This window comes from Phoenix dactylifera, chromosome 6 (genome assembly GCF_051530095.1).
Source record: "Phoenix dactylifera cultivar Ajwa chromosome 6, Ajwa_hap1_PhDact_Kaust_v1.1, whole genome shotgun sequence".
Taxonomy (NCBI): Eukaryota; Viridiplantae; Streptophyta; class Magnoliopsida; order Arecales; family Arecaceae; genus Phoenix; species Phoenix dactylifera.
Window position 1 is genome coordinate 34,640,831 of NC_143195.1, and position 27,083 is coordinate 34,667,913.

Here is a 27,083-nt window from a genome sequence, read left to right on the forward strand (position 1 = left end):
AGAAAACTTTTCTATGGCCGCCTTTAGCACATGAAACATCTGCAGAATTGATAAGTATGTTGCATGGAGTTCCTTTTCCCACCAAAGTAATCGTTCGTGCATATTTTTCTTACTGTTCTATGTCTATTTGCAAGGCTTTCACATCTACTTTTTTTTTTTTTCTATTTTTAGTTTCTTAGTTATGCAATCATATGCTATCTATTTGTATTTGTTGGTTAAGTTGTACATATGGCTGAGTTCTTTTCAATCTGAGCAGGTTAGAAGAAAGTTTGGCTATCATGTTGAAGCATTCTTTGTCATTTTAACAGCTGTGCAGTTTCACTTGTTGTTCTACTCAACACGCCCTCTTCCAAATATGTTAGCTTTTGGTTTGGGTAATTACCTTCTTTTGTTTAATTGGACTTTCTATTCTAAATTGGTGTTATTTTGTTGTAAAATTATGATGTCTGTGTGCATTATGTACAATGCCTGTTCTTAAGGCAAGCAAGCATGAAAATGCTTAGCAAATTTCCAAGCAGTTAAATTTTCCAGATTTCATTATGTCTGAATGCATGACTGTAAGCGATCAAACTTTAATGAACAATTTGCTACTACCAAGACAATGTGTACCTCTTATATGTGATACGGCCATCAGAAACTGTTGACAATAATGACTGTGATTTGGGCCAAAGCGAGCAAATCCTTATACGCAAGACTGTTGAATAAAATTTGCTGGCATGCATGATGAATGCAATCACTTCTTGCCTCTTTCTCTTCACCCTTTCATTTCATGAGTGAATTAAAATTCCTGACTATGTTGTATTTGATTTTCAATTGAGTCACATTAAATATAGGTGGTTCACATGATTTGTGGATATCAAATTGAACAGTTTATCTTTGTTCACAAGGAAATTTACATGCCTAACAAAACTTGGTTTGGTTTTGCGCTGAAAATTAGATAATCAAATGTTAGTTTGTGCATGATATTTTGTGAAAGATTGGAGAAAAGTGTGTTGTGATAACTTGTCATAAGGAGTTTTGCTTTGTGCTTGTGGTATCATATTAGAGGCGGTAGGGGTGTAAATGAGTCAAACTTCAGCGAGCTCAGGCCAACTTGAGCTTGGCTTTATGGTGAGTGATGCCAGCTCAAGTTTTACTCAAGCTTGTCATAGGCTGGCCAAGCCAAGTTCTAGATTGGCTCACATACATTTGAGCTAGCTCGAGCTCGGCTTATCTAGGCTCGGGGTGGTTGCAGACAAGAAAATGGTGAGCGGGTGGCCAGTGGAGGTGTGATGGGGTGGTCATGATGGTAGTTGGGTGGAGGCAACGATGAAGAAACGACATTGAAGGCAGCATGATGGATAGAGAGGTGGCCAGTGGAGTGACCAGCATCGAGGGTAGGATGATGGACAGAGAGATGGATCAGCAGAGGAACCAATGACAAGTTGTCTATTGCATGGTATGGCGACCCATATTGTACCGGACGGTACTGGGTGTACCGTACCGATTTTTGGTACGTCAAAAAAATTCTGTATCGTACCATATCGACACTATGCTAGTGTGGCACCGGTATGGTGTCCGGTACCGGTATAACAAACCTTGGCTATGGTATGCCCGTACCGGACCAGCCCGGTCCCGTTCGTGCCAGTACGGTATGGTGGTGGAAGCGATATAGAAGCGTACCGGTGCAAACCTGGTTCGCACCAATACGCCTACTGGTACCGGCTTGTACCGGTGCGAACCAGTCTAGTTCGCATCGGTACGAGTGCCCGGGCGCGGTTCCAAACCCGGTTCACACCAATACGCCTATCGGTACCGGCTTGTACCGGTGCGAACCGGTCTAGTTCGCACTGGTACGAGTGCCCGCGCGTGCATGCCTGCGTGAGTTGGAAACCGCGTGGGCGAGCGCCAGGAACCGCACCCGCGCGCCCATGGGGAATTGCACGAGCATGCTGGGCAGCAGACAAATTTGGCACCGGTACGAACCGGTCTGGTAGGCCACTGGTACGTCTACCGGTGCCGGTTCGACGAACGTTGTTTCAAACTTTTTTGTTGATCAATCGAACAAGCGCATAATGGGCCAGACATTTAGCTGAACACGAGCTGCTCCTGAACAGATTGCCCGTTGGCAGCCTAAGATGGGCTTAGTTAAAGGGAAGGCTGGGTGGTTCACTGTATTCTCATGGAAAAGATGGAAAGTTGATTTGGATGATGGTTGTAAACTCATGAGTTAGCTTCCAAAAAAGACAGAAACTTTTTTTAATTTACATTGTTTTTTCAAGGATGCCAACGAATCTGCATTTTCATAATATAGAAGGCTTCAAAATCTATAATGGCGTAGATGGATACACATGCTATATTCCAATTGTCCATAATCCACTTCTAAATTTTACTTTTAAACAATAGGCTTCCAATACGATGTAATCAAGTGAGCTTCTACCATGATACTTATCCTTTTTTTACCTGTGTATTCTGCATTTTTTTTTTCTTTTCTTATAACTTGAGATCTCACAGGATGTCATGGTCAACCACTTGAGGGCTTTCAGCAAGCAATTTGTCAGATATAATAATGTAGAACAGAGTCAGACATGCATACTAATACATATATGGTTGTAACTAACAATCTTGTTGATATGTGAAATTCCTCGATTAAAGAGTCAGTGAGATATATTCTATCTTTTATTTCATTTTTAGCATTCTTTTATGTGCTGTTTCCGGTGCTTGGGTTGTGACTTTCAACTAGGTTCCTTGAGATGCTGCACTTTTGGGAGAGTTGTAAAATTACTTTCTATAACCAGAACCTCTTTTTTTGAGGTTTCTGACTTCGCTACTTTTTTTTTTTGGAGAGGGGGGGGGGGGGGGGGGGTTCGACTCCTACATATTACACATCAAGAAAATGGACGAGTAGTTTGCCGTTCTATTTTAGTCAACTGCTTTAAATGTTTACCATGCCTTCTTTTCAAAGAAGCGTTGGCCTCCTTTTGTCCTGCACATTTATAAAACTTAAGGTTGTATTATTGATCAAAAAGGCCTCCTTTTGTCCTGCATTTATAAAACTTAAGGTTGTATTATTGATCAAAAATTGACATAGACTTTTATGATCTTCCACTTGTTAGGTTTTTTTGTTGACAGCACTCTGAACAAGCACTTCCATGTAGGATTAGTATGTATATGTACTTATGTTTTGACTCGAATGCTCCTGAACTCTAGCTGGAAGTGGTATACGAGAAGACTTTATTTTGTAGCTTTGAGATTATTTGCATTTTAACAAACTTGTGATAGTTTTTATTAAGAAGACTGAATTATCAACATTGAGTAGGTTAAATACAGTGCCAGAATTTATTAATTGCTAACTAATTCTCGAACTGGTAAATTGTTGTTGACATGCAGTTAACTTGGCATATTCTTTCTGGTTTAAGGGAAATGCCTCGGCAACTTTGAAATGTTTGGTATTCTTCCTTCCATATGCGTATCTCTGAAAAATTGTTTATTTCTGTTGTTTACACTTCCCTTTTTCTGAATCTAGTACATGGCAGATTTGATTCATTGCTGGAAACATATCTGATATGTGTGTGTGTGTATCAAGTTTGATAGATGCAGATTTGCTTCTTATGATAACTCTTGGAAATTTTGACATTTAGGCTGGCATTTATTTTGGACTAGAGAATGGGTCAAAACAGGTATGAGATTCATAAAAATTATAATTTAGATGTAGATTCTTTTGTAACATAGGTTAGTACTTAGTAGATTTTGAAATAATACACTAGACAAGCATGGTAGTTGCAAAAGGAATAAAAAATTTTGTGGGAAAGTGATAGGATGGTCTGATCATATTAGCGATGTGCCAATATTGATGCTAAAGAGGTGAGAAAGGATTTGGAAAAGTTTGCATGAATACTAGATGTTAAATTTGATGCTAATGAATAGCCCTCTGTAAGTGCTGGTGACAGGTCTTGTTAAATATGATTTTCCTTGTATGCATAGTCATGTTTTATATTAATGAATTGTATGTCCTTTGTACTATTCCTTGCAAGTGATGTTGAAGATTGCATGATGCTGATGAGTGTTTTAGACTTTAGAACTTGTAAGGGTTGATGTCAGGTTGACAGTCATGGACTTCTTGCTCATTTTTTTGTGGATCATCTTTTCAAGGATTCCAGTGCTGCAAGTGCCATGCCTATACCAGATGTGTCGTGCCAGCAGGTGCAAGCATGGTATAGTTGCTATATGACTTGACTGGCATGGTACTGCACTGTATCATGCTGGTCTATGACCAGCATAAGTAGGGCTACTGGTTCTTTAACCTTTTGCTGTTAGGAATGTTAACAGTTTCTTTTCTAATTTTTGAAGCGGTTAACTTGATGACATAATTGTTTCTCATCATGAAGCAGATGTACAGCTATTTCTCAGTTAGAATGGATGTAAAAATTGGTGATTACAGGTTTTGCATTCACAAATTTTTTTTGCATTCTTCGTGTTATATAAAGTATAAGTTTGAGAAGAAACCAAAACGTATATTCCATTATAAGATGCAACAATCTCAGTTTGGAGAATCGGTAGTGAAAACTAATAATAAACTTTTGGTACCTAAAGCAATGAATACATTCTTATTTTTTCAGTTCTTCCTACGTTTCTTTTATACCCTTTTTTTTCTCCTCATATCATAAGACTAGTCCAAAATATTTTTTGGAAAAAAGAAAAACTTATGAAAGCTTTTACATGTTTAATACAATTGAATGAATTGATTTAATTAATTTGAATTTTCTGCTCAAAATGTAAGAATAGTTCTCAGAATAATATTTTTCTGCATTTACTTATTAGAGCATATATTTACATAATAAGATGCATCCATAGTTTGCCGTATCGCCCATACAGGATGTACTGGACCGTATCAGGAGAAAACTGGTACGAAATTTAACTTCAAGTTGGTACAAGCTCCGTACCATCTTGTACTGAGGCGTATTATCTCGTACCGAAGTGTATCGACCTGTACCATAGTGTATCGTTCCATACCATCTTGTATCGACTTATATTGAGGTGTACTGATATAAAAATTGAGAAAAATGGTTAGAGAGTTGTTTCGGTATAGAGGTGTATTGTACCACACCGAATCAGTAAGGTATCAATACGGTACCTGGTACTGAGATTGCGGACCTTGGATGCAACAATCTTAGTTGGAAGAATATGAAAGTCAAGTGCCAGTCGCAAATTGACCTTAAACATGATATTAGCATAAGCAATGAGAAAGAGCTAGGATATAGTTTAAGACAAGTTTTTATTAGTTGTTCAATGCTAAAGGGAGTGGATCAAGGTCCGCCATACCGGTATCGGTCGGCGTACTGGTGGTGGCCCAGACCAGTACGTATCGATCCGCACCGGTCCCGTACCGGTACGATAGTCGTACCGGCCGATTTTTCAATGAAAAGCTTCCGGTACCGGATCCCACGCTGATCCGGTACCGGTTCCTGTTCGGACCAGTTTGTACCGGCCCATAAGGGCTGGTATGGACCGGTACGGCATACCCTGGAGTGGATACCCTTCTAGTTTGCTAGTTATTTTTGCTTTTTTTGGCTTTTCAACTTCTTTTCATTCTTAATATTTTGTATGACCTTAATTAACCATAGCATATATGTGTCCATTAAATAAAAAGGTTGTTTGAAATAATGGCAGTAACATTCCTAGGATAATTTTGATTTCAAGAATTTAATTCTTGGTGTATATTGGTGCATATCAGCCATATTGTATCAAGAGATGGTATGTACCTCACTTTTGTTGTGCCGGCAGGCTTGCCTTGTGCTGGTATAGTACCACACCTTTGTAAAGTATGTATGTAAATGCGTACGAAAATATGAAAATAACAATTCTTTTGAAGCGCCAAGTGTTGTTTAGGGTCATTTTAGGCGAGACGCATTGGAGACTAAGATATAAAACTATTCTTTTCAGACTTTTGGGTCTTAACAAGGTTTGGTATATGTTGCTGGTGGTCCGAACCGAGAACGATTGGCACAGCGGTGTGAACGGGGTTCCCTTGGAGTTGGGTTGATTGCGCTCCACCTTCCACCGGGAAACCTGCAGGTAAGCCTCGCACCACCACTGGGGTAGTGGGGGCCCTCCGACGATCAAGTCAGAGGAGATTGAAGGAGAAGGAGAGATAGTAGTAGCGGATAAGAGAATACTCTGGAAAACCTTTGCTTACCCTCCCCCTTCCCCCCCAGCCTCATATATATCAGGCTGGGGGGTTTTTCCGGGGATTCGTCATCGTGTGGCACGATGGGGCTGCCACTGACATGGCCGTTACAGGGCGTCGTGGGGCAGCGCTGGGTACGGCCCTGGCAGGGCATAGTGGAGCAGGGGGCCGCGGCGTGCCTCAGAGGAACAGTCTGTTGTTGTCGAGAGATTGCCGACTCGGGGTCGGATGACTGGATCAGGGGGCAGCCGACTCGGGGTCGGGCTGCGGAGCCGAAGATATCCGACTCGGGGTCGGATTGCTGGATCAAGGGGCAGCCGACTCGGGGTCGGGCTGCGGAGCCGAAGATATCCGACTCGGGGTCGGATTGCTGGATCAAGGGGCAGCCGTAGTCTTCCTGGGCGCGCGTGCCGGTCACGTGGGGCATGGTGGCTAAATTCCCCCGTAACAGTAGCCCCCCACTTCCGAGCCTGGAACCAGGAGGGGAACGGGTGAAGGGAGTGATACTTCGAGATTGCCGCCATCCCTCGGAAAGGCGCGCGCGCTTCGAGCTCCCCGCCTCCTTTATGGCGTATAGCGGTTGTCGCTGATCTGGCAGTTTGCGGATTTCGGCGGACATCCTTCCTTAATGGCGTCGAGGGTTAAGCCTCAGGAAATTCTTCCGGCGCTAGGCCAGGCATCCGAGGGTTAGGCCTCAGGAAATTCTTCCGGCGCTAGGCCAGGCATCCGAGGGTTAGGCCTCAGGAAATTCCGCTCGTTAGTCGGCCAAGGCTGGCGCAAGCCGAGGCGACCGGTCGGGGCTTCAGGCTAGTCTGCTCCCGGGATGATCATCGGGTTAGCCTGGCATCCGAGGGCCGAGCCTCAGGAAATTCCGTTCGTTGGTCGGCCAAGGCTGGCGCAAGCCGAGGCGACCGGTCGGGGCTTCAGGCTAGTCTGCTCTCGGGATGATCATCGGGTTAGCCTGGCATCCGAGGGCCGAGCCTCGGGGAATTCCGCTCGTTGGTCGGCCAAGGCTGGCGCAAGCCGAGGCGACCGGTCGGGGCTTCAGGCTAGTCTGCTCCCGGGATGATCATCGGGTTAGCCTGGCATCCGAGGGCCGAGCCTCGGGAAATTCCGCTCGTTGGTCGGCCAAGGCTGGCGCAAGCCGAGGCGACCGGTCGGGGCTTCAGGCTAGTCTGCTCCCGGGATGATCATCGGGTTAGCCTGGCATCCGAGGGCCGAGCCTCGGGAAATTCCGCTCGTTGGTCGGCCAAGGCTGGCGCAAGCCGAGGCGACCGGTCGGGGCTTCAGGCTAGTCTGCTCCCGGGATGATCATCGGGTTAGCCTGGCATCTGAGGGCCGAGCCTCGGGGAATTCCGCTCGTTGGTCGGCCAAGGCTGGCGCAAGCCGAGGCGACCGGTCGGGGCTTCAGGCTAGTCTGCTCCCGGAATGATCATCGGGTTAGCCTGGCATCCGAGGGCCGAGCCTCGGGAAATTCCGCTCGTTGGTCGGCCAAGGCTGGCGCAAGCCGAGGCGACCGGTCGGGGCTTCAGGCTAGTCTGCTCCCGGGATGATCATCGGGTTAGCCTGGCATCCGAGGGCCGAGCCTCGGGAAATTTCGCTCGTTGGTCGGCCAAGGCTGGCGCAAGCCGAGGCGACCGGTCGGGGCTTCAGGCTAGTCTGCTCCCGGGATGATCATCGGGTTAGCCTGGCATCCGAGGGCCGAGCCTCGGAAAATTCCGCTCGTTGGTCGGCCAAGGCTGGCGCAAGCCGAGGCGACCGGTCGGGGCTTCAGGCTAGTCTGCTCCCGGGATGATCATCGGGTTAGCCTGGCATCCGAGGGCCGAGCCTCGGGAAATTCCGCTCGTTGGTCGGCCAAGGCTGGCGCAAGCCGAGGCGACCGGTCGGGGCTTCAGGCTAGTCTGCTCCCGGGATGATCATCGGGTTAGCCTGGCATCCGAGGGCCGAGCCTCGGGAAATTCCACTTGTTGGTCGGCCAAGGCTGGCGCAAGCCGAGGCGACCGGTCGGGGCTTCAGGCTAGTCTGCTCCCGGGATGATCATCGGGTTAGCCTGGCATCCGAGGGCCGAGCCTCGGGAAATTCCGCTCGTTGGTCGGCCAAGGCTGGCGCAAGCCGAGGCGACCGGTCGGGGCTTCAGGCTAGTCTGCTCCCGGGATGATCATCGGGTTAGCCTGGCATCCGAGGGCCGAGCCTCGGGAAATTCCGCTCGTTGGCCACGCGCCTGTCGCTTGCCGCTCGACGGGATTTCTCCGTGGCCAGCTACGATCGTGTTTCTCCTCCTCTCCAAGCGTCGCCTGGGGAACACTGGAAGGGCATTAAATGCTAATTGAAGCGTTACCTGGGAAATCGGATCGCCAGTTGCTGCTTGCAAGGAGTGTCAGTTAAGCGGCCGCGATACGCGCGCTCTTCGAGGCGGATGCGGCCTGGGCGCGAGCGGAGATACGTGGGCCGCGGGATACACGCTGCCCGGAGTGTCCTGCATGAAGAATGCAATTAAGGAGAACGACTCTTAGGAGATCGTGGGAGGATACGCCTTGAGAGCCGGAACGGCTCCGGATTCGGTGCGCCCGCCTTTATTGGAGCCACCCGCATCGGAACGACCGGGGGGCCTCAGTTTGGCTATAAATATAAGTGCAGGCGCGGTGGAGCCTGCCAAGCCGGAGCTATTCAGGTTGCCATGGTTCGTGGACCTCCTCTTCGGCGTGTGGCTGGTTAAACCCCCGTCGGAGGAACGGGAGGCGCGCCCCTCGCGACTTCCGCCAACTAGCCGTTTCATCTGGGATCAACAGGGAGGTTCTCCCCGGCGGAACTCCGCTCTAGGCGTTTCATCCGGGATCACATCCCCCCTCCTTTCAGCCCCGCCTCCCGATTGAGCTCTGGGCCAGACGCTTCATCCGGGTTCGCGCCTCCTCGCGCTCTTCTCCCTTGTGTTCCTTCCCTCCCCTTCTCCTGGGGAGGACCGGAATATCCCTTGGAGGTGGCGTTCCTCTGGAGGCAGCGGGAACTCCTCCTTCGTCCACTTCTTCTTCGTCCGCGCCGGCTCTTCGTCTTTTGCGTGAGGCATCGATGGCGCCTCCGGGGAGAAGCACCCACGCCCGGTGGGATTGCAGCTGCTTCGGATGGAGGGTTCGGGATCCCAGATCTTCAGCTCCACGGAGTCTCCATCTCTTCCTTGTTTTCTTTACTCCCCAATTCCCCTCTGGGAATTCTTTGTAATCACACGAACACACCGTTGTAACCAGGAATTATTGAAATGAAAAGAATTGTACATTTTTCGAACTGTCTTCCTGGCTTTGTCGTTCTACTGGTAATACACCCGCAGGTTAGCGGAATTCCAGCTCCTCGGAATTTCTCGACCATCTAGGGCCTCCAACTGGTAGGAGCCAGGTCGGTTTACCCAGCGAACCCTATACGGGCCTTCCCAATTTGGCGCCAGCTTCCCACCTTCCGCGGGTTGAGATGCTTTGGCTCGCCTTAGCACCAGATCTCCGATTCTGAAAAGTTTCGGTCGGACCTTGGAGTTATAATATCGGGCCACCCTCCGCTGATACATCGCCATCCGAACCTGCGCCATTTCTCTTGCTTCTTCCAAGAGGTCCAGGTTTCCTCGGAGTTGCTCCGAATTGGCCTCGGGTCGGTGCGCGGCCACCTGGGGCGAGGGGAGTCCGAGCTCCACGGGAACAACCGCTTCCGTGCCATAGGTTAGGCTGAAAGGCGTCTCCCCGGTAGGGGTCCGATGCGTGGTCCGATATGCCCAAAGGACATTCTCGAGTTCTTCGACCCAAGCTTGCCCCGTCCGACCGATTCGCGCCTTAATTCCTTGGAGGATTGTCCGATTTGTGACCTCGGCCTCACCGTTGGTTTGGGGATGCGACACAGATGTGAACCGATGCTCGATCCCGAACTCCTCGCAGAAGTCACGGAAATGCTTGTTGTCGAACTGTCGACCATTATCCGAGATGAGGACCCGAGGTACCCCAAATCGGACAATGATGTTTTTCTTCACGAACTTCCGGACTTGCGCCTCCGTGATAGTGGCCAGCGGCTCTGCCTCCACCCACTTGGTGAAGTAGTCGATTGCAACAATCAAAAATTTCCGCTGAGCTGAAGCGACGGGGAATGGTCCGAGGATATCCATTCCCCACTGTGCGAAGGGCCAGGGCGCGGTGATTGGTGCCAAGGGGACAGAAGGGACTCTCTGGAGGTTGGCGTGGCGCTGACAGGCGTCGCATTTCCGTACGTGATCCTTCGAGTCCTCTAACAAGGTAGGCCAATAATAGCCTTGCCTCATGATCTTGTGCGCTAAGGACCTAGCCCCCAAGTGCGATCCGCAGACGCCCTCATGGACTTCGCCGAGGACGTAGGCCGCCTCCGAGGGGCGGAGGCACCTTAAGAGGGGGGCGGTGAACGAGGTCCGGTACAGCCTCCCTTCATAGAGTACGTAGTGGGCGGACTTCTTGACAAGTCGCCGAGCTTGATCTTCGTCTTCAGGGAGGATCCCTTCGGCGAGGTAGGCGACGAGCGGGTCCATCCAAGACGGCTCCGGATCAATCGCCATCACCGCTCCAGCCTCGCCGATGCTCGGGGCATCCAGGGTCTCCAGGTAGATTGCCCTCGACAAGTTGTGCGCCTCTGTGCCCACCAAGCGGGACAACCTGTCGGCCCTGGCATTTTCGCTTCTGGGGACCTGCTGAATGTCGACACTGCCGAGGTCGGGAATGAGTGCTTGCACCTTCCGGACGTAGTTCTGCATGGTCGGGCTCCGGGCCTCGAACTCTCCACGAACCTGCCCGACCACCAGCTGGGAGTCGGTGAAGACCTTCAAACGCCGAATGCCGAGCTCTCTAGTGAGTTTGAGTCCCGTGACTAGGGCCTCGTACTCCGCCTCGTTGTTGGTCACTGGAAATCCAAACCTTAAGGCATACTCGGCTATCACTCCATCAGGACTGGTAAGGACCAGCCCGGCCCCTCCACCCTCGGGGTTCGACGACCCATCGATGTGAAGCGTCCAAATCGGGAGGTCGAGGCTGGGCGTTTCCGGCGGTCTAGGTTCCGCCTCCTGCACCGTGCACTCAGCGAGGAAGTCCGCGAGCACCTGGGCCTTGATGGCGGGTCGAGGCTGGTAGCGGATGTCGAACTCACCGAGTTCTACTGCCCACTTCACCAGTCGTCCCGCATTCTCGGGGTTGCTGAGGATCTGCCGTAGTGGTTGATCGGTTAAGAGGGTGACCGAATGAGCCTGAAAATAGGGGCGAAGCCTCCTGGTCGCGGTCAGCAGTGCGAAGGCGATCTTTTCAGCCTTCGTGTACCGCGTCTCGGCATCCCGTAGGACCCGGCTGATGTAGTACACAGGCTTCTGGAGCTTTGCCTCTTCCCGAACCAGCACCGCACTGACCGCGGTTGGGGAGACCGCCAGATAGAGGTAGAGCATCTCCCCTTCTTGCGGCTTGGACAGTAGGGGAGGAGACGCCAGGTATTCCTTGAGCTGGTCGAATGCTGCTTGACATTCGGCCGTCCAGAGGAAGTCTTTCGGGCGTTTTAACACCTTGAAGAATGGTTGGCAGCGTTCGGCCGATTTTGCCACAAATCGTCCAAGCGCGGCGACCCTTCCAGCGAGCTCCTGAACCTCCTTTACTTTGGTCGGAGGGGACATACCTTGGATGGCCTTGATTTTGTCTGGGTTGGCTTCGATACCCCGCTGGTTGACAATGAAACCGAGGAACCTCCCGGCCGAAGCGCCGAAGGCGCACTTCGCTGGGTTCAGCTTCATGCGAAACTTCCGCAAGGTGGTGAAAGTCTCCTCCAAATCCGCGATGTGCTGGTCTGCATGGCGGCTCTACACCAGCATATCGTCCACGTACACCTCCATGTTCCGGCCGATTTGCTCTTTGAAGATTTTGTTGACGAGGCGCTGGTAAGTGGCGCCAGCGTTCTTTAGACCGAAGGGCATTACCTTGTAGCAGTACAGCCCCCGGTCTGTTATAAAGGCAGTTTTCTCCTCGTCCTGTAGGGCCATCATTATCTGGTTGTAACCGAAGAAGGCGTCCATGAAAGACAGCAGCTGATATCCGGAAGTCGCGTCGACCAGCTGGTCTATTCGCGGAAGCGGAAAGCTATCCTTAGGGCACGCCTTGTTCAGGTCGGTATAGTCGATGCACATCCTCCACTTCCCGCTCGCCTTCCGGACAAGTACAGCATTTGCCAGCCACTCGGGGTAGCTTACCTCCCTTATGAATCCTGCCTCCAAGAGCTTGTCTACCTCCTGGTCGACCACCCGGATCCGATCCGGGGCACAGTGTCTCTTCTTCTGCTTTATTGGTCGGTGGGTCGGGTCGACGTTGAGGGCGTGAGAAATGACCTCCGAGTCGATCCCAGGTACATCGGCCGCCGACCAGGCAAATACATCGGCATTGGCTCGGAGGAATTCCACCAACCGGGCCCGAGCCCCCGGGTCGAGATTGGCGCCGACCCGGACCGCCCGGTCGGGGCGGCCTTCCTCAAGGGGGACTTCGACCACACCCTCGGCCGGCTCCCCGTGCCGCAAGGCCATCTCGTCTCTGGCATCAAGGAACTCGACGTTTAGGGCTTCCACGGGCTTCTTCCCTTTGAGAGTCGCTAGGAAACATTGCCGTGCGGTCGGTTGGTCACCTCGGACCTCTCCGATCCCAGCCGCCGTGGGGAACCGCATGAGCAAGTGGTACGTAGAGACCACCGCACGAAGGGCGTTCAGTCCAGGTCGTCCGAGGATAGCGTTGTAGGCCGAGGGAACACGGACGACCAAGAACCCGAGTTGCACCGTGGTTCTGCGGGTGCAACGCCCGCAGTCACAGGCAGCTCGACGACTCCTTCGGCCGGGACAGCGTCACCAGTGAATCCGATGAGGGGGGTGGATGTTTTGTGCAACAATTGTCTGGACAAGCTCATCTTTTGGAAGGCCTCGTAAAACAAAATATCAGCTGAGCTTCCACTATCAACAAGAACACGCCTTACATCATAGTTTGCCATAGTGAGGGAGATCACCATGGCATCATCGTGGGGAGTCTGAACCCCCTTTACATCCTCATCAGAAAAGGTGATTACATTGCCGACCCTCTGCCTCTTTACGATGGCCATCCCTGATGCTTCCGCCGAGCCCCCTGCGTTCCTCACAGGCCGAGAGCAGCCTCCAGTGATAGTATGGATCACGCCCGCAACGGGTCGATTCTGCTCCCGAGGCTCCGGAGGAGCCGGGTCGGCCGGACGCGGGTCCGCGGGGGGACGTCGGTCGCTCACATATCGACCGAGACGCCCCCGACGGATGAGAGCCTCGATCTCGTCCCGAAGCTGGAAGCAGTCCTCCGTGTCGTGGCCGTGGTCTCGGTGGTACTCACAGTACGCCCGAGAGGGCCTCTTCCCAGGGATCTTCCGCATCTATCTCGGAGCCGGGAGATCCTCCCGCCCCTTGATCTCCATAAGGATCTGGGCCCGGGGAGTCAGGAGAGGGGTGTACCGGTTGAAACGTCGAGGCGGAGAACGAGGGCGTGGGGCGCCGTGGTTCCTCGCCGGCGACGGGCTTCTGCGCCGACGCTGGGGCGTCGGGCTCCTCCTCTGGCGTGCCTCTTTTCGCCTTTTCTTCCCAAGCTTTGGAGGGATCTCGGCGGCCTCCTTGCTCCGGTGGGCGGCCGCCTCCTCGGCGTCCGCATACTGGTTCGCCCGGGACAACAGCTCCGGGAAGCTCCGTGGCAGGCGTTTATCCAGGGAGAAGGTGAGTCTGCCCTTTCGGAAGCCACGCTTCAGGGCTGAAAGGGCTACCTCCTGACTCAGGTTCCGGACCTCCAGCGTAGCCTTGTTGAAGCGGGTAAGATAATCCTGCAGGCTCTCTCCCTCGTTTTGCCGGACATCAAAGAGGGAGTCGGAGACCAGTCGCCGCCGGCTACTGACGGCAAAGTGAGTGATGAAGAGGCGAGTGAACTGGTCGAAGGACCGGATCGAGCCAGCCTCCAGCCCAGCGAACCACGCCCTCGCCGGGCCACGGAGGGTTGCCGGGAAGGCCTTGCAGAGAAGGGGATCTGATGCTCCGTGGAGGAGCATAAGGGTCCTGAAACTCTCGACATGATCCCGCGGGTCCGCCGCCCCGTCATAGGGCTCGATCGCCGGCATTTTGAACCCCGGCGGATTCGGGGTCCGCAGGATCCTCGAGGCGAGCGCCGGCTGGGAGGAGATCTCTAAGTCGGCGAAGGGATCTTTGGAATGGCCCTTCAGGACCTGGAGTTGTCGGTGGAGATCGTCCACCCGCCGGTCCAGGGAACGCGACCGGTGGGTGGGAGACAAGGAGCGGCGAGAGGGGGACCGACTGGAGCGCGGGTTCCTCGAGGACTGGGGGGTCTGGGAACGCGCCCGGGCCCGCCACTCATACCCCGCGCAGCTCCGGTGGGAAGGTCCCGGCAGAATGGAGCGTGCTCGAGAATCCTCCTCGCGTCGGCGCTCCTCCCCATGGGAGAGGAAGGAACGCGGGTTGAGGAGGGCAGGCGAACGCTCAGGCAGCAGCGGCTCCTGAGCCCGCTGCGGCGCCCGGGACATCGCACCCTGCAGATTCTGCACCGCCTCCGCGAGGGTGCGAACCTGCTGGGCTAGCTGGTCGAACTGGGCGACTTCGACCGTCTGAATGGGCGGTGGGGCGGTGGAGTGTTGCTGAGAGCGTGTTGGAGATGCAGCGGCTTCCCGGCCAGAGGCGCGAGAGGCCCCGCGACCGGAAGCATTGGAAGCTCCACGACCACCTCGCCGTGCCATTACGATCGCTCTAAGATCCGGCCCTTCCTCTAGCGCCAACTGTTGCTGGTGGTCCGAACCGAGAACGATTGGCACAGCGGTGTGAACGGGGTTTCCTTGGAGTTGGGTTGATTGCGCTCCACCTTCCACCGGGAAACCTGCAGGCAAGCCTCGCACCACCACTGGGGTAGTGGGGGCCCTCCGACGATCAAGTCAGAGGAGATTGAAGGAGAAGGAGAGATAGTAGTAGCGGATAAGAGAATACTCTGGAAAACCTTTGCTTACCCTCCCCCTTCCCCCCCAGCCTCATATATATCAGGCTGGGGGGTTTTTCCGGGGATTCGTCATCGTGTGGCACGATGGGGCTGCCACTGACATGGCCGTTACAGGGCGTCGTGGGGCAGCGCTGGGTACGGCCCTGGCAGGGCATAGTGGAGCAGGGGGCCGCGGCGTGCCTCAGAGGAACAGTCTGTTGTTGTCGAGAGATTGCCGACTCGGGGTCGGATGACTGGATCAGGGGGCAGCCGACTCGGGGTCGGGCTGCGGAGCCGAAGATATCCGACTCGGGGTCGGATTGCTGGATCAAGGGGCAGCCGACTCGGGGTCGGGCTGCGGAGCCGAAGATATCCGACTCGGGGTCGGATTGCTGGATCAAGGGGCAGCCGTAGTCTTCCTGGGCGCGCGTGCCGGTCACGTGGGGCATGGTGGCTAAATTCCCCCGTAACAGTATAATATTTATGAGATCTTAAGATTTGAGAAAAACTTTAGCAGTTAAGAGTTCAATTTTTACCTACCACAAGAAATTTGGAATTTGTAATGAATTGAAGAAATCAACTTTTATTCGTAAGGAATTTCAATCTGTGAACATTTTTATTGAACTTTATTGGGTGGTTGTTCTTTACGTATGTGTAATACCTTGAGTAAATGGAAAATAAAAAGAATAACATGATATTTACTCTTCTTTTTTATTTAGATAAAAAGAATAGAATGATGTTTGTTAGGATTTATTTTTTGAAAATCGAGCATAAATGATGGAAAATTGAAGAAATTAGGTAAGACTGTAAGAGTCATCTTGAATTGCAGTACAGTACAATCTTCGGTGATTATACTGCTGATTTCTAATAACCTACTTGCATTTCGAGTGTTAATATGCATAAGTTTTCAATGTTATATGCATTATGTATTAAACTTGCAATAAAAAACTTTAACGCACAACGATTAGGATGGCCAGGAAACTTAAATCAACATACGTACCATATTATGCTAAAACATAACATTAAAACAATAAAATATGAGAGGAGAGAGAGAGTGCAAAAAAGAATTTTGTGGCTGAAATAGGTTGTACCAGGGGTGTATCTGCTGTACAAGAGCATCCTGTACCACCGGCCATTAACACCTTCATGGCTGATCCTAAGCCAGGATGAGAGATCTGGAGGGTTGATGTTAGGTTGACAGCCATTCATAGAAAATATGTCAAACTTTGATATTGATGGCCCCAAATATTAGAATAAGACTTGATGGTTGTGGTTATGGTATATGATATGATATGGACAAGCAGATTAATCCTTGAAATGAAACTTTTCAAGATGAAAAGAGACAGTTGAATTTTTTATTCAAGTAATTTGCTATGCATGGATGCCTCGCACATGCATTCTATGTCAATTTTAATCAAATTAGTGGTTTAGTGGACTTGTCAGATTGATCTCTTCATCAAGGAACTATGTTAATATGTTTCAGTTTTTGCATGCAGACTTTTGCTACAATTGTATTTAGATGTGATACAATGCTTCTCTTTGCACCAATTGGCATTGAACTTTTGCTGGTATGTCCCTCTACATTTCTTTTCTCAGTTTTGAACATTCTACTAGGAAAGAAGGAAGCCAAATTGAATGAATTTGAGTGTTTGAGTTTATCTTTTTTTTTTTTAATGCAGGAATCGCTGCATGTGCTTAATTATTTCAACCGATTTCTTAAATGTTGATCACCCATATGAACAGCTTTTTGAAAATTAGGATTGTCCTCATCAAGTACACTTGCTTATTTCTGGATTAGATGTTGACACATATGGACCTCTTTTAGAAAAGTAGGATTGTCCTCTTGATATACGCTTGCTTATTTTTTGCCTCAGGAGGGAATTTAGATTTGTCATACGAAAGTTGTATGCCAACTAATTGAATGCATATTGTGAACGAGTCTATTAACTTTCAGATATTATGTAACATTTATGCTCTTTATATTTTCATATAAGCATGTAAATTTTCATCGGAAATGATTAGCATGATTAGCTTAAAAGCAAGATAAAGTGGTTAATAGAATCTTAAAGTTTTAGATTTTTGGAGTTTCCGTCTTTCTTTGTTCTTTTATTTTCTACTTTCTCGGTAAATGGGAACTTATGGACCCACAACTGACATAGCTACATTATCACCTAAAGGGTCTCATAGTCTGAAGTGCTGCATGCACTCCCTGACAAGACATAAGAATGCCTAGTACCATGGTGATATGATATTTACTCATTTAGAAGTTCCTTATGATGCATAGTGGTAGGAAGCAAATGGGTAATATTTGTCTCAATCAACTGTAATGTCCCTAGCAGCAGAAAAGACCAGGTGGTTTTTAATATGAAATGACATCAAATGTCATGAGACTGATTATATTCACATTTGATATCTGAGATGAATAAAGAAAAAAATCCAGAACATTTACTAATCGGTGAACATTGGTGGAATGGCCTTTAGAAGTGTTGTATTGCCAAAAATGAAGCTATATCATTTCCCATGGGTCTGTTTACATTTCATTTCATATATCATTAGATGTGAGAGAATTTTCTTGCTGTAAACCTTCAAAGTTCAGAGCAGAATGAATGGTGTGACAAAGATTACTGTCTTATCAGCTCCTTTCGGATTGACTATTTTTCTCTTCATATTGGATTACTTAGATTTATTCATAACTCTGTCTGTCATATTGCTATTGTATTTGTTTTTCTTTCTTTTGGCTGTTGATTTCTTGTCTGTTGCTGTTGTTTGAAGTTGTGAAATTCTACAGTGTAGTATGTTTATTGATATTCGAAGTTTCTGACTTAAGCAAATCTACAACAGAGCAAATCTATTTCACTATGGAAGGCGATGAAATGCTGCATAGCCGCTGCTCTTCTATCCATAGGTAAGTTTATTTCATAAAATGAGTTGAAAATTTTCCATCTTAGAAATTTACAGATGGTATATGCTCATTATTTTTTCATTTTTGATATTTTCAATCATTTATTTCTCTTTCCAGGCTTTACAGTACTTCTTGATACAGTAATGTGGCAGAGAATCGTGTGGCCAGAACTGGAAGTTTTTTGGTTTAACTCCATTTTAAACCGGAGTTCAGAATGGGGTGTATCCTAAGAAAAGAATAACAAAAAGTTATAGCCAATTCTTCTAATAAAATTTCTCAAGAACTACCATATAAGCTATCAAATAATTATATTTTCCACTTCTATATGATTTCAATGTGTGCTACTTTATAATTTGATAATATACATGAACTTTCAAGTCCACGTTAGTGAGGGTGAGCCTTGGTGTAATAGTAAGGTTGCTCTATTTTGATTTGGAGTTTAATGGTTCAAAACACGAAAATAGCCTCACCACATGCATGGTTAAGGCTGTATACATCTAATCCTCCCCAGACCTCGTAATGGTGAGAGCCTCATGCACTGGGCTACCCATACCATATCATATCTTTCAAGCCCATATTAGTGTTCGTAGCATGTTTATAGACAAGGATAAGGGACTGCATGTTAGGTGCTGAGGTATGTGCTTTTAGCATGTGTGCTAATTTTGTGCCTGCATTATGCAAGAATACATGTCTTGTGCATTTATGTTACTCTCTATAGCTGCTGATATCTTCAAATCCATTGAAACTCATATTGCTCAGAAGCATTGGTTCTAGTCAAATCCTACAATTTAGTCAATGTTTTTGGAATATCACATTGCCAATCTTTTGTTTGTACAGAAATAACTATTTTTTTATTATCAGAAAGAGTCTATCATTTCTTACTACGAAACACAATACGGATTTATCTATAAAAAAATTGATGTCCATATAGAAAGCTGTTCTCTTGAAATTTTTGTTGTCCACTTCTAGGATGAACATGTCCAGTACTGATTTTGTTGTTTAATATATTGTGTGAAAGCATGGATAAACAATAAATTTTCATTATAATATATTACTACATTATTGGCAATGATCACAGCATGGTGTTATCAAAATTTTCGGTTGCCATCATTTTGTTGACATGATGAAGAAAGAAAATATTTGAGGATCAGGCCATCTTATATCGTGCATGTATAGGTCGGGCTGGAATGGTTTACAAACAATTTTAACATGTACCAAAACTTGACCGGCAATAGCATAGATGTTTTCATCAGCCTTCATAAGATTATGTTGTTAACATACTATGACACTGTGTTCCTTTTTTTTCATTTGGCATATAGGGTATTTTTGTTTGCTTTCTTGCGGGAAATGGATGTTTCTGAACACTCTAACATGCTTTTTATCATAGCTAAAGGCTTATTTTGATTATTGATAAACAGATCTAAATATCTGTGCTACACTATCTAAGGAAGTCTAACCACATACAAATGAATTAATTCTGTATCGCAAGCAATAACAAAGAATAACAGCTAAGAATTTAGTGTATAATTTTTTAAAAAAATGCTTATTTAAACCAATAAGACAATATATGGGTGAGTAATCTATGTAATGAAGGGTACAAGCTGAAAAGGATGGTGCAAGTGCACATGGATATGCCTTCTGTTCATTTCTACATTGTATGTTGAGGGGCCTTCCAAAAACAAGATAAGAACTTGAATTTGGTATAGGTAAAATTGCAAATTTGTTCGGGGAGAGGCAAAACTTGACCTTTTGGAATGAAGAAAATAGGATTGGATGGTTTGTCTTGTCATGGACTTAGAGATGAAAGAAAAAAAAAAGAAGAAATAAGAAATTGACAGATATTAGAGAGTATATAGTCACTAATGTGAGGAAACTGACACAATCATAAAGGTATATGTTTTTTTTTCTATTTTCAGTTGTTTAATAAGCTTGATTACATCCAAACTTCCATCTCATGCTCGCTAATGTATGTATATGTATGTAGATGCACACCACCTCCTTAAATGTACCAGCTGTTAGTCTGGTTGAAAAATGAGGAGGCAATAACATGGCTGTACTTTATTTTGAAGATTATCTCAATGTTTAGGGCTGTTTGTCAAACATTAGATGACTAGTAATATATATTTCTGCTTGATTATTGCATACAATCAATGTGTACACTGATCTCGCATGTTTGTCATAAGTAGCCATATGACCTTGTGTGCAGCAAGAGCAACAACCCTGGACCCATGCATTGAAACCAGCAAGTTTAGATTATTTCTTTCTCGTTTAAGTGTTTGTGTATCCTTCCTTTCATGGTCTGTCGAACTGGGCTGGACCGCCTGATTTGGGCAATGCCGAGCCGACCCGGTGCGAAACTTGTAGGAATGGAGCCATCAAGGAAAAAAGAGCTAGAGCGTGACATTGGTTGAGGGATAATCAAGTTGAAGCAGCACTTAGCTGTCTTCATTGTCTGCTTTATCCTACAAATTTTTGTAATATCCATCAATATGATATCGATAAAATGTGCAGCACATGGGTTTCATAAATTATGTGACCGCCGCTCCATCAAGATCTCTCCGACGGTCTTATTTTGCGGCCCATTATCAGTGATGACCTGCATGACATTCTCCTCTGCTACTTGATCAATCATCTCCATCAGTTTAAGGATGTACGCGACGTTGTGCACCTGATCAGAAGCATCAACCGACTTGTGAAAGACAGTCTTGGTATCATAGTATGCTAGAAAATTGATGATGCTCTGTCTGGTAGGACTGGTCCAACCATCATATATCACGGTCAGTTCATATGTGAGCCACTTGCTCTTATAGAAGGCAATCTATTTTCTAGCTCTTCGTTACTGTTAAGAAGCTCATCGTAGATGTTATTCGGGCCTGGAAGATTTACACCAGAACCAGCAACCTGTATGGCGGAAATGACAAACCTTTAGTACGTATTGTTTGCCACATTTGTTGGGATGTCGCTGAAGTAAAACCAATATCCAATAGCTCGCCACCTATTCTTCTTTTTATCCTTCTTCAATAATGAGTCAAACCTCTGTTGCTTCAAATCTCTACTGGAAAAGGCATGTGGATCTAAATCATGAGTATGAGGGCCCAAATAATGATTGAAGTAAAATCAGGATCCAATAGCTCACAGAATCGGAGCCTGACTCGTAGTACGAGGGCCCAAATTGAGCCTTATGCCTGGTACCTCATCTTGCTGCCACTGATCATCTAGACTCGCCTGCATTGCGGCTTGAATCTGTGCCCTTCATCATCCAGAGCGGACGCCTCTTCTAACTCCTTGGAGTGATAGGAAAGTGGCTCTGCCACTCGGCGGTCCACCTCCGCTTTTTTCTTAAAAATTTTCTTATTCGTTGCTCTAAAATCAGCGAAGTACTTCTTCATCAGCTGCCGAACATTCTATGGGCATTTCCGGCACATAGATATGTCAGGATAACCACCAGCTAAGTATTGCTTCAATCTAGTTACTCCTTATTCCTTGAACTTTATATTGCACCAGTAGTACTTCTAATAGTGCTGGCCCAAGACCATTTGCCCATGATCCTAGCCAATGTCACGCTTTGGCTCCTTTTTTCTTAATGGCTTCATTTCTGGAGGTTTATCAAGTACGCCAGTTTACAATTATTTAAAAATAGCAAAATTTTGTTGCGACAAAAATAATATGTTTCTAATTTTATATTTTTTTAATTTTTATTTATTTTATTTTATTTATTTTTTTAATCTAAAAATATATTTTTAATTTTTAAAAATTATATATAATTTAAAAATTAAAAATTTTTATGTCAGCATGTAGATCGTCTATAGATCTACATCATATAACAAAATGAGGCCCAATCAAAAATTTTGGCATGATCTTTTGTTATTTCGCAATTTTTGAGCTATTTTTTCAAGCCCTCCCTCCAAAAAAAGGAGGAAATAAGATAGGAGAGTGGAAACACATCTTATTTAGCGTTGGATCTTTCTTCTGATAGCTTGAATCGGTGTTGTTTTTGGTATATTTGGAAAGGAGAAGCGGCAGAGAGAGCCATTGCTTTCAAATGCTGTTGGGAAGGCCTTCTTGAGCTCTTTCCACATCCAAAGCATCAGGTGGCTCCACAGTGTCAACCCGGTTTGGAACCGAGTTGACTTGGTGTGAACCGGTTAGTTCGCACTTGAGTCTGCACCGAACTATCTGGTCGTTAAGGGACCAATTCCGGTCAGTTGGTAGAGTTTCGGGTATCGGCCGGAATCAAAATTATAAGGTGAACCGACTCGGTTTCGCATCAGGTCGGCTTGGCATTGCCCGAATCGGGTGGTTCAGTTCGGTTTGGCAGACCATGCTTACATCTATCATTTGACCCATCATACATGAAACTTGACAATGTATGCCTGACAGTATTCGGCAATATGTTCCCCTTTAGGTGAATTTACTGATTGCTTCTTTTCTTCTTTTTTTCTTTTTTTTTAGTGCCTTGATTTCATTAGATGTGACCTTTGTTTCCGATCATGATTGGAGTGTCTCCTAAATGCAGACTTCCGAGATGGACAAAGGAAAAGGAACCTTAAAGAGGAAATACTTTGAAGGACATTAGGGGATTAAAAGAAATGAGTACATGTTGTTTGTACTTCCTAATAATAGTCAAACTATCATCTGGAACTGGTAAAAAAATATTAACACCTGTTTTTGGATCTCAGTGTGAGGCCATTGATTGGTTCCAATTTTGATTTGTAGAGGAATTTTCTTTTTTTTTTAAAAAAGAACACTTTCACTTTGACTTGGTGCATGCTACTAGATCATCGATACTAAGGGGAAGAATAGGTTATCATACTTGTGGTTCAGAGCTAGCTTTAGGTGCTAGCTTCTAATATTTGTTGAAGTATTTATAGATGGTAACGTCAAGGGAAGCATGGCAATTATGAGTGAATACTGACAGGATATGCATACCTTGGTCTTATGTAATCATGAGTATTGCAAAAGAATGAATGTGATAGATCCAGAGTTAAACTTCTCATTGGATTAACAGAAGGTTATGCACAAAGATCTTCCATAAACTTTTCAAATGACAAGAAATGTGGGTTTCAGTGGATATAATATGTCGATGAGGTGTTTACAATATACCGTGGAAAAGAAAGCCCTATTAACAAGGCAACTTACTTTCAAAACATAGGTTTGCCAAACTGCCCGGTTCAGGCAGTATTGAACTAACCCGGTGCGAAACCGGGTTGGTTCGTCATTCATAATTGGTTCCAGCCCCTACCGGCCGGAATTGATATTGGACCGGCCGGAAGCTGTCTTTTACCGCTTGGAACCGGCCGGTTCGGTGCCGTCGGTTTGCACCGTGTCACCCGGTTTTGAACCGGGTTGGGTATGGGCCACCTGCCACTGCCACGGTCCGATACTGAATTGGTACGAACCGTATCGGGTACCGACCGGTACGGGTCCCGGTATCTGATTCGGCGGACCTTGTTCAAAACACTTCAATATTCGTTCAAAAAGCTTGGCATATCTTTAGGCAATTATCTTTTCCTCCTAGAGACTGTATTTTGCTGAGGGGTAGTAGAGAAGGACATCTGCAACAAGATCCTTTAATCCTGTAGGTAGAACAAGACTTGAATATGTATTGCTGGATTTGACCTTCCTGAGTAGGAAATTAACATGGTAAGAAGTTCATGATGTCTTTGTGGGACATACCTAGTTCATTTGTGAATCATTGCCTATCTCAAATCAGTAACATTTGTAAGTTATAGTTGTGGACATCAGTACAAATCAGCATAGAGGGACTCTGTTTAATCAAACAAGAAGAGCTTCAGTTTTGTTGTGTTTCAGATATTCACACAACTTGAAAGGTTTCAGTCATATCATAACTTGGAAAATCTTTCTACTAATACAAACAAGAAGAATATGTCTGCTACTTTTCTTACCCACAACCTTGAACTTTTGAAAAAGATATTTTTTTTCTTGATTCTCTCCTCTTGTGTGCACCCACATTTATTTCATATGCTCATTAGTAGAGTAGAATATGAGGCATTCTATCTGGTCTGTATGTGCTCTCTCTTTCTCTCTCTTTTAAATACTCATTTGCTCATTATTCCATCTGATTACTTGTATGAATCCCTCTTTTAGTCGTTCTCTTTGATATTATCGTTGATTTAGACACATCCATTCCATTGGTACTTCACTTCGGCTCTTCCTCGCTCCTTGCTTGTAGCTTATCCTCTATGCGTGGTGAGTTGGAACTCGTCAATAATTACTGATGCACTTAATCTTGATTTATTCTTATAGTTACTTGCTCAGGTTAATTTTCAATAATGCTTTTTCATTTGGAATGATCAAGCTGCAAATTTTTGAACTCATGTCAGAGTCATGTGCCTATTTGATCATTTAGAACATAATTCTTTGGTAAGATTTTATTTGGAAAAGCTCTATTCTGGCATCATAGTCTATGGATTTTTAACAATACAAAGTTTTGTAAGAAAATAAGTGGGTAAAGAAGGTAATGAAATATTGATTTAGAGATTAATCCAGTATTCTCAGCAGCATTGGTTAAGTTTGTCAAACATTATCTCTCCATTTCTCTATTGTCTTTGTTTCCTTTAACTTGATCATCACTAACTTTGCTGGGTTTAGCGGAAACAAATAGTAAAGAAACTCATCTTAGACTCAACTAAGTGTGCAGAATGCCCTTGTGAAGGCAAGCACGAAATTAAACCTGGAGATGCTGTACTGACAAGCAACAAATTACCTGTTAGTTGTAAGGAAATGAAACAGACAACTTAGAAACATATGGAAGAAATTCTTGGCTTACTAGAATAAAATACGCAATATTCAATTGAATGATAGATTTAAATAGTGATAGGCATTTAATATTCAATTAAACTATAGGCCAAGGTCCGCTGTACCGGTACCGATCGGCGTATCGGTGGCGGCCTGCACCGGTACGAACCGGTGGCGGCCCGGACCGGTCCTGTACCGGTTCCGTACCGGTTCTCCAACAATAAACTAGTCGGTACCGGATTTCACGTTGATCCGGTACCGGTCCCGGACCGGACCGGTACGTACCAGAACGGCAGACCATGTATAGGCATAGGCATTTAAATAGTCATGTGTCAGATTTTCATTAACTGATAAGATAATATCTTATGCTTGAAAGTATGCAAAATGTGATTCTTTTTAGTGCTAATTTTGAAATTGTAATTTTTGGTTAGTTTAGTGTGATATTATAAAATAATTACTACTTGCTGCATGGTATGCTATACCGACCCAAACCGGGCGGTACGGGGTATACCATACCGGTTCGGTACTGGTACTTAGTATGGATGGGGTACCGAGTGTCGGTACATCAAAAAATTTTATACCATACCGTACCGACACTATGCTAGTGCGGCACCAGTACGGGGTCCGGTACCGAGACGGCAAACCTGAACTTGATGTATTGTTGAATTATTTTTTGGCTTAAGCAATAAAGACTCCTCCCCCCCCCCCCCCCCCCCCCCCCGCGGCAAAAAAAAAAAGAAAAAAAAAGAAAAAGAAAAAGAAAAAGAAAAAAATGACTGAAACTGTGGAAAGCAAAGTCCACTTGATCTGACCTATTTAAACCAAGTTTTAAATGTTGCATAGCATATATTTGTGTTTCTATTAGATCCATTATACAGAGAGGTACTTTGGCAATAGTATCAGCAAGTCATGCAGCACTCTTTGTGGTTTAAGATTTTCGTTTTATGGTGCAGATAGGAATGCTGCTTGACAGAAGGATTTTGCGGTATATTGTTCCAGTTCTTTCATTTGTTTTACTTTACTCAAAACTTCCACACAAGGTCTCTTACATGTACCTGAACTTTTAAGTTGAGTTTTGGGGTTATTATTATATTGACTAGATACATATTTCTGCCTTTTCTAATTCCACAGGAGCTCCGCTTTATAATTAGTTCAGTTCCAGTTTTCAATGTATCAGCAGCAATTACAGCTAGCAGAATGTACGCATGATAGATTTTGTTTTTCTTGTTTTAGTTTCCCTAATGTTATTGTTTACAAAGCCTTGGAGGTAAATTGTGTACATGCTAGAATTCTCTAAGTTCTTTATCCTTTTTCTTTTTCGTTGCATAAACCAGTCTTACTATTAAATCTGTTTTCTAAATTGACATTTTTCAGTAATTCATGATAGTCTTGTTTGTCACATGTCTAATACACTTTGTTATCTTTTTGGTGCAAACTCCCGGTCTGGATGCAAAGGTGAAGGGTGGTTGTTACATTGGCAGCCATTTGTAGAACGAACCCACCTTATAAAAGATAATATGATCCAGAAGGATAGAACTTTTTGTTCGTAGTTAATTTTTTATTGTTTGATGCAAATATTATGTTGGTACTTATGCTTTTAAATATGTCACACTGGTGATGCTTTAACTTTTTACTTACATGTTCGTATGATTTACTTAATGAGAAAAAAACATGAAAAAAACATAGTTTGAAGTGCTCAGGCCGCTGAGGTTAAATATGGGAGCGCGATAGTGAGTACAAAAAAAAAGTCACAGTGATTTTGTTGGTACAGCTGTGATGACCTACCCAGGCTGATTTAGACTTTAACTCTCTACTTTATGTGATTCATGATATGTGGGAATTACACTGTCCACCAAAATTGTAAGATAAGTTGTTTTTGATTTGGAGTAACATTGGAAAGTTTCGTTTGAAAATGTGCTTATTTGTTGTTAAGTTGGATACTTGGACATTTCGATTGCATGGCATGGCCATCTGTAAGATGAATTGAGTACTGATACACATTGGATATGGCTAGGTTACATTTCAGTACTTATTTCAAATATCCTATTTTTTGAAACTGAGAAGAGCTCTGAATACTTGATGAACTGGATATGTTTGGGGATGAGAGGGGGTTTCTTTGTTAAATTATTAAATCCTAATAAATGTTAATCTTTTAGGGATGAACATGATAGGTTAATTATAGAAGCTGCAATTTTGATGTTATTGTTGTTGAGCATGGGCTATCATCTATGGAGTTGGATAATGTCTAAGATGT

General features: G+C 45.8%; 1 protein-coding gene across 20 annotated transcripts in view; it reads left to right on the forward strand.

Moving 5' to 3' along the window:
• The window catches only part of ALG12 (homolog of asparagine-linked glycosylation 12), a 44,898-nt gene that overhangs the window by 10,593 nt on the left and 7,222 nt on the right, over positions 1 to 27,083 (forward strand). For 6 of the 20 annotated variants that reach the window (XR_003385127.4, XR_003385128.4, XR_015988218.2 and 3 more), the window contains exons 7-15: positions 257 to 374; positions 3,370 to 3,428; positions 3,621 to 3,659; positions 16,665 to 16,736; positions 18,010 to 18,073; positions 18,188 to 18,291; positions 24,209 to 24,280; positions 25,783 to 25,869; positions 25,961 to 26,028. Coding sequence is in view for 7 of the 20 variants with exons in the window: in XM_088723870.2 (XP_088579996.2) it covers positions 257 to 374; positions 3,370 to 3,428; positions 3,621 to 3,659; positions 16,665 to 16,736; positions 18,010 to 18,073; positions 18,188 to 18,291; positions 24,209 to 24,280; positions 25,783 to 25,869; positions 25,961 to 26,028 (683 nt within the window). In the remaining 13 variants the exon portion in view is untranslated. The remainder of the gene's footprint in view (positions 1 to 256; positions 375 to 3,369; positions 3,429 to 3,620; positions 3,660 to 16,664; positions 16,737 to 18,009; positions 18,074 to 18,187; positions 18,292 to 24,208; positions 24,281 to 25,782; positions 25,870 to 25,960; positions 26,029 to 27,083) is intronic. The other 14 variants (XR_003385129.4, XR_003385130.4, XM_008787958.6 and 11 more) reach the window with 6 other exon arrangements.